Source organism: Strix uralensis, chromosome 19 (genome assembly GCF_047716275.1).
Source record: "Strix uralensis isolate ZFMK-TIS-50842 chromosome 19, bStrUra1, whole genome shotgun sequence".
NCBI lineage: Eukaryota > Metazoa > Chordata > Aves > Strigiformes > Strigidae > Strix > Strix uralensis.
Genome location: NC_133990.1, coordinates 3,459,766 through 3,472,017, shown reverse-complemented (window position 1 = coordinate 3,472,017; position 12,252 = coordinate 3,459,766). Strand labels below are relative to the sequence as shown.

General features: G+C 52.4%; 1 protein-coding gene across 2 annotated transcripts in view; it reads right to left on the bottom strand.

Moving 5' to 3' along the window:
- MGAT5B (alpha-1,6-mannosylglycoprotein 6-beta-N-acetylglucosaminyltransferase B) overlaps positions 1-12,252 on the bottom strand; it is a 69,764-nt gene that overhangs the window by 36,455 nt on the left and 21,057 nt on the right. For both annotated transcript variants that reach the window (XM_074888939.1, XM_074888940.1), the window contains exon 3: positions 7,559-7,703. In XM_074888939.1, the coding sequence (XP_074745040.1) occupies positions 7,559-7,703 (145 nt within the window). The remainder of the gene's footprint in view (positions 1-7,558; positions 7,704-12,252) is intronic.

The window sequence follows — 12,252 nt, the reverse complement described above, 5'->3', positions numbered from 1 at the left end:
CCAGAGGCAGCACTGATGGATAACCCTTCCCAGCAATGAGAAAAGGGCCTTTCCTGTCCTCCTGGCTCCTGCTGCAGCCTTTGAGGTGTTGCCTGTTAAAATAGCTGGGGTATCTCCTGAAGAAACGAACGCCTAGGGCATCTCCAGTGGGTCACGCCATGGGCTCAGGCTCCTCTCCCCATCCATCTATCCATGGCTCAGGCTCCTCTCCTCATCCATCTATCCATGGCTCAGGCTCCTCTCCTCATCCATCTATCCATCCCTCCCTCCATCCTGGTAGGACGAGCTCAAAGTTGCCCAACAGCCAGTGGGGGACAAGCTGAGGAAAGCCGGGGAGTCCCTAAAGGATGTGGGGAAAAGTCCTCATCCACATGCTGAATAACTAAAAAAGGTGATTTAAATCTCTGAGAAAATGGAGCAATTAAGAGCTTTGCTCCTCTGGCATAAGAGAATCCAGATAAACCTCACTGATGCTGGAAGTAAAACTTTTTTGGAGGATCCATGTCCTTGTGCTCATCTCCGCATCCTCTCCAAGATGGCTTGCACCCAAAAGGCTGGGAGCCAGGGCTGACCACGGGTGAGAGAGCAAGGACACTCACACAGAGACAAACAAGGGGGTTACCAGGCAGTTGATGTTCTCCCTAAAATTTGGGTCACAGTCCCCTGACACCGATGCTCTCAACAGGGGGTGTAGCAAGAGATGCAGCAATGGCCAGGTGGGTGCCCTGCTCATGAGACTCAGCTGTGTGTTTTGTGTTAATTTGACTTGTAATCCTGGCTTTAATCCTCCTAATTCCAGTGCTGGAGCTACTACCCTAAACTTGGATAAACAACCTTGGCTTGGTTTGAGCTGGTGGCCCATGCAGGGGGTGGGGCAGCACCCAGAGTGTTGTAAGGGGGAGCACAGGGAGGGTCCCTGCTCCTCTTGGGAAAGGCTCAGACCCCCAGGGAGCAGAGCAGAAGCGTGAAGCCCTGGTTGGTATCAGCTTGGCAGAAATCTATAGCAACATTCGGGGGAAAAAAAGTGCTGGGGCTGAGGCACTGGACTCGCCGCTTTGCTATCGCCAGCGCGGGCTCTGCCAGGTCGTTCAGCTCCCCGGTGCCTTTCCTGACAACAAACAAGGACAGGGATGCTGCACCCAGCTTTGCAACCTCCCCGAGAGCCACATACAAGAAGACCCATACCACTGATAAGTGGGCTTATTCTTCACAGACAGCTCCAGCCAGTCAACTAGGTAAAAATTTTAAAAGAAATAAAAATATTTTTAAAATCACAGAACAGCATATGCTTCCAATATAATTTCTGGTATCTCCATATACCACAATCTTGTCTATTACATCTCAGGGCTGAGACAAACAGCTCAGTCTCCTCTCCATGAACACCTGAATAAAGACCTGAGTTCGCTCTGGCTGTGTTTGCATTTGCTGGGAATTCACCCTGGGCAAATATCCCAGAGAACGTCTTTTGGGATGGGAAGGTTCCTTGGAAACTCATCCGAAGCAAGTATCGGATGATGCATGGGCAGAGCCCTCCCTGAACTCCTCCAACTCCAAGTTACATAATAAATCATGTAACAAATACCAGAGCATTTTACTCACTAAAGTACTTCCATTTATTTTAATTTCAGTTTACTGTGGGTGATGTTTCTCACACAAATGCATTTAGAGGACCAGACCCTGAGCTAACCCAAAGCCCAAGGGCTGCACACCGCAGGGGAGGATGCTGCCATTTTAATGAGCTGGCAACAAATTTAATGAAAAAAATTATGAAAACCAACTTTCCAGTCAAAGCCAGTATCTCACCAACACAGGGAGAACTTGCCAGCAAAGTATAACCGAGATTGTTAATTAAAATATTTTATGAATGCTATAAAGTGCTCTGAGCTCCTTCCCAAGCAGAACACAAAACCGAAGCCACAGACCCAAACCTTCGCTTTTCTCCTGACTCCCAGAGCAGACCTGAGCCGAGTCACACGCCCTGGCAGCAGCAGGTTTTCTTTATGTGAACACGAAGGGTGATGGACAGGAGGGTTATGGGATCAGTCACTTTGATGTATGTTAATCTTCACTTGATTGGGGCATAAATCAGACACATTTGTCTATGTGCCTGAGTAGCCTGATGCAGGCTGCGAGAAACCGCCTTCAGTGAGCTGTGAAGGCATTGCCAGCCTTGGCAGTCCTAAGAGGGACCTACCCAAAAGTTAGACCAAAAATACACCGTTTTGATCACAATCCCTGGGGATGGGGATTGCCTGGATGAGATGCTCTCCCAAGCCTGTGCTTTTCTACAGCCCTCAGCCTCACATTTTCTTTGCCAGCTGGGTGTTTTGTGGGCACGCGCTGCTTCATCTTGGAAGGGTTATTTTGGCAGCCTGTTTTTCCACCATTGGCACTGCAGCATCCCCAGACAGCACCCCCCCTTCCCTCTCATCAACGGCCCCCAGCTGCAAAGCCCCCAGGCTCATCCCTTCGGAGGGGGCTGCTTGCTCCCAGCTACCCCAAAATGAAGGACACCCGATGGATGGTTAATGGGAGCTGATTTTCCTCGTAGGGTAAATCAGACACACAGCCGGGGCAAAGGTACGCTGGTGCCACGCTTCTCCCCATCCCACATCACCAGCCCCCCAGCACTACCCCAAAGCCCTGGGCTCTGCTCACCCTGGGGGACTGGGTGCCGAGGACTTTCAACACATCCAACCACAGCACAAAAACGCCAGCAACAGCACTTTGCCTCCATGTGTTAGTGCATCAGAAAGCCTCATTTGCAAAGCCCTGCAATAAAGCAGCCCCCAGCGTATCAATGCTTTGAGATGGAAAGGCACAAAATAAACAGAAAGCAAAGCCTATCACAGAATTAGGTTCAGCAAACTGAGCTGGAGGTGCTGGGGGAGGTACAAGCCTGGGAGCAGGAGGGGAGGGTGTGAGTGACCTGGGCACACATGGGCACTGACACCCCCACCACGTTGGCAATGCCCATCACCCTCCGGCCGTGGGTGATGGCACCCCCAGTGGGGTCTCCCAACAAGCCCAGAGCCCCTCAGGCAAGGTGGGGGCACATGGATGGACCCTGGTCCCCCGCTCTGCCTTAGAGGGATGTCCTGCATTTTATCTCAGCTGCCCAGGCTTGAATTTGCCCCTGCACCTCCTCCTCTGACCCTGATGGGGACCCCAGACTTGAAGGGTCCTCAGTGATCCCCTGCGTTGTGCCCATCCCCTCCACGCTAACACTGAAAGCATCCAGGACCGGGCTGAAGACATCCTCAGGAGCTGGCAAGAAACAACTTGCAGCCTCTGCCAGGATGAAATGGGCTGCAAAAGCTGTGAGGAAGAAGAGTGCCAGGGAGGAAGGCTCCTGCAGCGCTGGCTGCTGGGCTCTCCTGCCCAGCTGCACCCCTGATGCTGCTCCCATGGCTGAGCTCTACTTGGCAAAACAACCACCCAGCAAAGCTGGGCTGGATCTCAGAACAGGTCTTACCTTCCCCCTGGGCTGCTTCGGGGCTCTGCCTGCTCTGGACACCTTTCACACCACGTAGCACCAGCCTCACCTGAGCCCTGCAGTGTGCCGAGGAGATGGGGAGATGATGCACAGAGGGGTCCAAGCCCACTCCGGGCTCACCTGGATAGCAGGGGACTGTGGCATCTGGCAGCAATTTCACTAAAGCCAGCTTATCAACTGCAACAATTCAGGAATTAATAGAACCAGGCTGGCAGGATGAGGAACATCACCCATTTAGTGTCATATTGTAAGATTTTTAATTACTGGGGGAATACGGAGTCATGTAATGATTACAAGAACAAATACTTAAAGTGTGTGGAAATTAACTGAGCCTCGGCAGTAATTAAGCTTGAAGATTAATCAGTCGTTAGCAAATAACACCCTTTGCAGGCTAACTACTATGTGGGGAAGAGGGATGACCAGGGCTGCCAGCACTGCAGACCCCAGCCTTCCCCTCTGCCACCTCCCCGCAGGCACGGGTGTAAGCCAACACGGGGTGGGCAGGGGCAGCCCCGCTCCTGGAAAAGGGCTTCTCTGAGCCCCAACGCTTTTGGGTTATGGTGCCAGCTTGGGTCAGCCCCTTCAGACCCCCTCCCTCCCCAGTGCTTTCCAGCAGGGGACCAATACTTCCACTGCAAACTAATATTTCCCTTGCCCAGTAAATAGCTCTCCAGGAGGCGTCCATAAGTACCTCTAATTTCCTTCCCCTCTGATGATTTACGAGGGTTGCATTCAATTAACAGCAGTATTGATTTTTCTGCAGTTGACTGGCAGGCTGCTCGCCCTTGTTAGGGAACCCATCGCTTACCTTCCCAGCACGGGCAGGGTGCAGGCAGCCTGGGGAGTGCTGGAGAAGGGATCCAGCAACGCGCAGGGGCACAGCAGGCTGGTTCACAGGTACAGCCTATGTCCCCCTACCCCAGCGGGACATCCCACAAAACCCCTGGGCGGCTCTTCTAAGGAGGACGTTGGACATTTGAGTCTTCCAAGAGTTTTATCCAAAGCATTGCAAGATGCTGGAGGGCTACAGAGAGAGGCACCTATACAGTATTCAATCAGACAGCACCTATGGAGCGAGAAAGATCTTGGAGTAACTTTCAGCCACATAAAGCTGACTGCCCTGGCAGTTGGGAGGCTTTCCAAGGCAGGTCATTAATTATACCCTGTATATTTAAATTCCTCCTTGCACTTTCCAGGGGTAAAAGCCACCCCTGCCCTCCACTGGAGCAGTGCTGGAGGGGGACAGTGCTCACGGGCTATTCTGTAAAGCCCACTGCAGCCTTCACCTCCTTCTTCTTCACTGGGTCTCTGCAAAGCCAAGCCCTCCCAATTTCATCAGAGATCCAGCATTAAGCAGGAGAATGCTTTGTAAAACCAAGAATTAATCCACTTTTGCACAGGTGGAATTGCAAAGCCTGCGCTCGGGGCTTTGCTGAGCAGGGAAGGAGATGAAGGCAGCCACCATGCTAACCAGAGAAGCTTTAAAGAATAAAATCCCTTTGAAATTAGCACCCTTTAATTGTATTATCTTTCACTGACAGCTTCAAGTCAGTCACTGGTGATCAAAGAGACAGAGACAGGGAGGGAAGTTGGAAACAAGCCCTTGGTAGAGTCCCAGGGTCCTAATAACAAACAGCACCAGGGTGTCTCCATGGCCACGGGGTTGATCTGGGCTCAGGAGACACCACTTGGTCCCAGTGCAGTTGGTGGTGCCCGTTCCCCCTCAGCACAGCGGGTCCCCAGGGGCTGCAGCTGGTTACCCCCAAAGGGATGGGGACCACAGCACCCCTACTCCACAGGGTCTCAGCCAGGTTTCGCATCAGCTGCTATTTGATTCCCCCCAGGATGCTCCACACAGCTCTGGAGAGCATCCATCAGAGCAGTGGATCAGCCCAGCACCAGGCTCTGCTCAGAGCAGGGTCACAAACAGTGTGTATTGGCTCTGCACCCTTCCAGCTGCCTCCCACACCCCGCAAAGGAGGGCAGGGACCTGGACAAGCCAAGAAAGGGCACTACAGGTGAGGGAGCCCACGTGGCAGCAGAGATGGAGCTGCTCAAACTCGCTGAGACCCGGCACCGCTGTAACACTTCCAACAGGTCTCCTCTGACCACAGACCTCAGCCAGACCCGGGGGCTGCAGGGCAAGTGGGGAGCACTTGGGAAACGCTTCACAAGCATTTGCAAATGCTGTCAGTGCTTCATTACAGACTGTCACAGCAAAAATCCATCCACAAGAAACGCCCCCACAATGGTTGCTTCATCTGGAGCTGCTCTGCCCCATGACCCAAACCTGATCTTTGGAGGCTGGGTGAGAGCAAGATGACACAGATCGGTTTTGATGCAAGATCAAGTGAAGGGACTTGAATGCACTTAGGGGGTAATTTATAAGGAGCAAAAGGTGATAAACTAACTGTCCTGATTTTCTGTTCCTGAAAATGAAGACATCTGTAATCTCAACCACTCAAACCCATCTCAGCACATACACAAAACCCGAGGTTGTTTTGATGTGCTGGGTCCATAAGCTCCCAACCTCTCTGGTGTCTCCAAGCAATGGCCCTGGAGTCACCAGCTACGTGGTAGATCTGAAATGCAAGATCCCCATCTGCAGCGATTGCTGCCAGTTCACATAAATGCTTTTAAGTTTATCTCTTGGCTGCTGGTGTACAGAAATTATGATCACATAAAATTACTGCTTCTTTTAACACAAGGTTGTCCAAGAAAATCATCAAATGTGAGCAAGCGCCTTCCAGTTGCTGGCTGTAGTAGTCCTGTCCGTTCCTCTCCAGGATTACTGTTGTCCTCCTCGTATGCCTGGGTTCCAGCCAGTGTCTAATGACAAAATTCCCAGCACCTGCCATTACCGAGGTAAATTACATTTTTCAGTGGTTGAAATTATATTACTTAAAAGGCAAGACCATGCACTCCAAGGCTGCCTGTGCAGCTTTAATTCATGTGTGCACGCCGTACAGCACAGCACAGCCTTTAATTACAGGCTCACTTACTCTGTTTTCCATTATAGGCACAAAAGAGACTCATAAGGAAAGCAAGGGAGAGAAATGGAAATGATGATGGAAACAGGGAGGCACAGAAACCCCCGCCAGCCATCGAGCCTGGCCACCGCAGGAAGCAGAGGTGGGAATGCCAGGCGGGAGCCATCGGGATGCACCGCAGCTCCCGCGCTGGCTCCGGTGACACAGAACAGGGCAGCGGTGACAGCTGCGTGTCACATCGCTGCCACCCACCGCTCAGACGCCACCCGAGCAAAATCTACGCTGGCATCTTTTCTGCATTGCAAAGTTGGTCCCAAGTGCTGCCCCTCAGTTTTTTCATCTCTGCTTCTCCACATTCAAGTTACCATTTTTGCAGGCCTTGGCTTGACAGCCAAATTAGTATTAATAGATGTTTAAAGGCTCTCGAAGCAAAGGGAAATGTCTCTTTAGTAAATCAGCATGTCACGATGGGAAGGTCTGATGGCACCTCTCAAGCTGCCGGCTGGGATGGATGTGGTGCGTGCATCATGGGGAGCCAGGACGCCAGCTCTGGGCCTAACAGTTTGCTCCTATTTCATTTTAAGCCTTGCTCAACTCCAAAGCTGAACATATCAGCCCTGGGTTTCAAACAGTAATCATTTTGACAGTTACCTGAGGGATATGGGCACAAAGAAACCAGCCTGAGCTCACTCCAGGATTTAGTGGCAGATGGAGCACAGGCCATGCACCAGGTACTGCTCCAGCCATCGGCAAGTCCCACCTGCAGCTCCACCACAGCACAGCGGTGTGAAGAGACACCCTCCCACACCACAACACTAGCAGCTGGGACAGGTGCTACAGGTAACTCCCCAAATCATGGCAATTTCATAAATCCCAAAAGAGACAGGTTCCAGAAATGGCAGACAACAAGACTGCAAAAGATCTGCCCCAGCCCCATGCCCTGGTGGGCTCCACCATCCCCACGCAGCGGCTCGGCCTGACACTGCAGAGCACATCGGGGTTTTTCTGCTCCTGCAAACCCCCCGGCACTGCTCCACGGGGTCTGCCCAGGGCATCGGTGCGGCCGACTGACCTGTCCAGAGGGAATCGCGCTTCATCCCCTTTGTGGAAGTCAGTGCTATTCTCCAGCCTGGCCAGGATGTCCATCCTCTTCATCAGCATCTCCAGCATGTCGCTCATTCGCCGCAGCACCCCTCGGGACTCCAGCGCGCCCATCACTGCAGGCACACAAAGAGCAAGCGAGACACGGTCACGGGCTGGGTGCTGCCGTGTCAGACCGAGAAAATCCCCCTCCCCATGGCTTCAGCCCCAAAGCTGCCCACGGTCTTGTGCTCCCCCACCCCGCTGATGGGCCTGGTGGTTTATGGACCATCTCGGTGCTTACAGGAAACCAAGTTCATTCTCAAACACTAACCAAACAGCCTTTTATTTTGTACTTCTATTTTTCACTCTCCAAGACCCACCTAGCCCAGCATCCTGCCTTTGAGAGCAGCCTGCAGGGGATGCTTAAGGAAAAACATGGGAAACAGAGCAAATAGGTGGTCCTCCCCCAACACATCCTCCCAGCAGCACCGGATTTTCCTGTTGCAGAGAAGAATTCCTTTTCTACCTAAATCTGCTACAGGGTGGGTGCTCCAGCACTGGAAATAGCTCTGTTTCAAGAGCTGCATCTCAGCAAATCCCCCCCAGAAGGGAAGGCCCCTGATTCCCAGCCCCGTTTAACACACTGATTCCTACGGGTCTGCACAGCACCAACCTGCTGCTGTGTTGAAAGAGCCGGGAGATACCCGGGCTCCTGGCTCCTGGTTTGATCTGCTGTCTAGTGACAGGCAGCCCCAAGCCTGAAGCCAGGGAACAGAAAATAAAGCTCTTGTTTCATCTCAGCGTGGCTCATTTCACATTAGTAATAACTTAATCAGTGCATAATCCCCTGAACTTCTCCCGTTCAGCTTATCTCCGCTGTTCCACTCACATGTGCTTTTCAAGAGGCAGCACATATTTAATTTAGGGAGCAGCAGGAGCCGGGTGGGCAGCGCTGGGAAGGCTAACGGCTGCCGGACACCCCAGGTGGCTATCAGGGCTTACAGACATCTCGTGCATCTCCAAACAGATGTCAAACGGCATCTTGCAAAGCCAGAGAATGGCTGTGCTGGTGCATCCCCTGGGTCCCCCACCCCAGCACAGCATCCTGCACCCAGCTCAGCCCCGGCAGTGGGATGGAGTGGGGCATCCCAAGGACATCCCATGCTGGGGACAGCCCTGGCACGGGCTTCTCCTCATGGTGGGATGGAGTGGGGCATTCCAAGGACATCCCGTGCTGGGGACAGCCCGGGCACGGGCTTCTCCTCACGGTGGGATGGAGTGGGGCATCCCAACGACATCCTGTGCTGGGGACAGCCCCGGCACGGGCTTCTCCTCACGGTGGGATGGAGTGGGGCATCCCAAGGACATCCCGTGCTGGGGACAGCCCGGGCACGGGCTTCTCCTCGCCACAGGAGCTGCCTCAGGCCGCTGAGCATGTCAAACAGCACTGAGACCAGCCTGAATGTGAGGTCTAGATGGTTTTGATATTCAGATAAGAGCAGTGCATATGGCTGTGGTGGGAACCGGCTTGCTGCGATGGCTCCCACCACTGCAGAGATGCAGCCCCAGCTCCCTCCCCACTACCCCAGTAAATCACCCGCTAACTCCAGCTCCAGATGCCACGGCACTAGACCCACGGCTGCCACAGGTCAGTTCTCCAGCTCTAACAGAGGAGGGCTGCATTGGCACCACAGCCAAATTGGGGGCTTCAGCACTCACATGCCACCCTGCCAGGCTCTCGGCCCGGTGGGCACGGTGAAAGCATCACATTACTGTGGCTGCCTGTCTCTGTCAGACACACGGCACATGAACACAGGGCCACAAGCCAACCCTTAACCCCTCTAAGAAGCAGACACCGGGCCAGTCAGATCCTACCAAAGGCTGTCTTCCACGCTTGGCTGAGATTATCAGCAAAACATTACTTTTCCTGACGCTATCTAACAAAACGGAAGAGAAATAGTGAACAAAAGCAATTCCTCAAAAAGAAAACAAAAAAACAAACAAAAAAATTCATGGAGATTGAAACTGGGCTCTTCCCCAAACAATCCCTGCACTCCCATGGCAAGAAGTCATCAACTTCTGCTTGAATCGGTGGGTTCAGAAGTCCTGTGCAGTCCCAGACCTCCCTGGATGGGTCTGGGAACACAGGAGCCACCTTTGTCCATCCCACCAGGAAGGTCCCCCAATCCCCTGGGTGGGACACGAGTCACAGCCTGTCCCATTAAAGGGCAGAAGTGCTAATGAAGTCGCAGTTAAAAGATGCTACGGAGGGAAAAAAGTGGAAACTTGGACCCTGGAGCTCAATTTGTACAGGGGCCTCCCCAAACACAGCTGAGCAAATTGGGCAAAGACACAGCCAAGAAAAATAGAAAAGCTCTGAGTTGGGCTTAAGTCAGAAAATCCACATTAGTTATTTCCCCCCGGGACTGAGCCGACTCCGGTCACATCCCTACCACAGCTGGGCTGTGGTCGCAGCTTGAAGCACTCAACATCCTCCATCTGCCTCCCTCAGGCAGCTTCCAGGACTGACCACCCCCTGAATGGGGATTTCTGCTCAGGATTTGCTCCTGGTCCAACATCCAGGCACTGCCAGGGGGTCAGAGCTTAGACCTTGAACTCAGTCTTTGAGCGAGATGGAGACTGCGCACCCTTCTTGCATGTTCCTGTGCTGGCAGGTGAGTCTGGAGGTCAGGAAGAGGACCCAATACACCACCTACAGCTGGCCAGAAGGGCTTAAACCACAACCAGCACATTTCCATGGACGGAGTGGTACCCCTGGCCCAAGGATTGGGATCCCAGGTTGTTTTGGGAAGGTCAGGTCGTGCTGGTTCACTGTGAAGATGCAAGGATCATGTCTGGGAAGGCAATGGAGATGACTGAAAGCTGCTGCTGCCTTTGCCACTCAGGACTGGGCTGTTGCCCCAGTTGGTAGCCAGGCTGCATTCATTTAATTATGAAGGCCTGTTTAGTGGTGCAGCTCATTTGAAATTTAAATGGCTGCTTGCAAAGCCCGGGCAGAGAAACAGCTCTGGCCCCTGATTAAAACCCACACACATGCACGGAGCTCATCCCCGCAGAAGAGACTTGGGAAAAGCCCTTTCCTGAGGGGTTTGGGATGGGTACAGGAGACTCTCCAGCCGTGCTAAGGGAGCCTGATCCTGCCCTGGGCAGGTGGACAAGGGAAACTGAGGCACAGAGCTACACAGGGCTCACGTTTCCAGCAGGCAGCAGTGAGCTGATGTCCATGCTGGGCACCCAGGGGTGCTCAGTGCTGCATTCCCACTGCCCAGGCAAAGCCCCCCAGGGATCACCCCATGCTCAAGCACAATCAGGAGATAGAGATCTCCTGCTGCTCGGGCGCCATCCACACCCAGCAATCCAGGCAAGGATGCCTGCTCTGAGTCCTCACCGCAGAAGCACAGCTGACAAGACAGCTCTGCTCCCAAATCTCTAAGGAGGGATGAGGATAGTCCCACTGGGGAATGAAACCATTTCCCACCGGATCCCACAGAAGCTGGCAGTGAGCAGAGCTACAAGCCCTGGCCCCACAACTGAGCCCCCAGAGCCAGCCCGGGCCCCCCCGGCTCTCCCGCTGGCTTCACCAAGATTTCCCCTCGTGTCTGCCACCATCCAATTTCACAGCTGGTTTTGAGCATTTCTAGGATGCTTTTCAACAGCAAAGCTCTGAGCTTTGCTGTCAACAGTGAGAAGAGCTATTCCTTCTCCAACAAAGAAATTAAAAATCACCCCAAATCCTAAACAAAAATAGTAATAAAAATCTCAGCCTTCACTGGGTTATTTTTTGGGCACCCTGCCAGAAAGCAGCGCTGTCGCCGGGCACATCTCCCCCCAGCCCTCCCTTGGCTCTTGGAGATGAAGTCAAAGCCCTTCCTTGTCAACACCTCTATTTTTCTGTTCTTGGTCTTTTTGTTGTTGTTGTTGTTGTTCCAGAAGCTTAAGGAGGATAACAAGAACGATTTGACATTTTTGGCAATGATTATTACATCTCTTGGAAAGTGTGTCTCATTAAAACCAAAAGAAAGGAGGAAAAGTGCTGAAGCGACTCTTTTAAAAATGCAAGAGCCAGGATTAATTTGTTAACCTGAAGCGGAGACCCAGACACCCGCCGAACGGCTGCTCGGCTGCCTGACAGCGCGTGCCAGCGAGGGGGATGCGGAGGACGGAGGCGAGCCCGGTGGGTACCCCCAGCTTCTCCCTTTAAGCCAGAGATGAAGATCCCCAAACGACTTGCAAACAGCACTGCAGGCAGACAGGATAAACCCAAACCCAACTCCATAGCATGAAAACCCGGTCAAATAGTCCTGCGAGCCACTTTTTTTTTTTAAAAAAAGCAAGCTGCTAATTACAAAGGAAAAATATTCTAATTACCCTTGATAATCAGCAATGATGGGAAAGAAAACACAAGTAAAACTGCTCAACAGATTAATTGGAGTTTGCTAAAGTATGACAGGTTTTTGACAGTTTTCCTGAGTGGCAGCCACTCTTTAAAGGCAATCACTGAACCTGACAGAGGTTTTCATAGCAGCACTAGGAAATAATGATTGCAATCAATCATATCTTACTGGATTTCATGAGACATGCTGGTAAACACAGCAGAGGGAGGAGAATTATTTATGGTGCTTCAGAAGAGCATACAGCTAAGTAATTGGATGAAATCAGGGG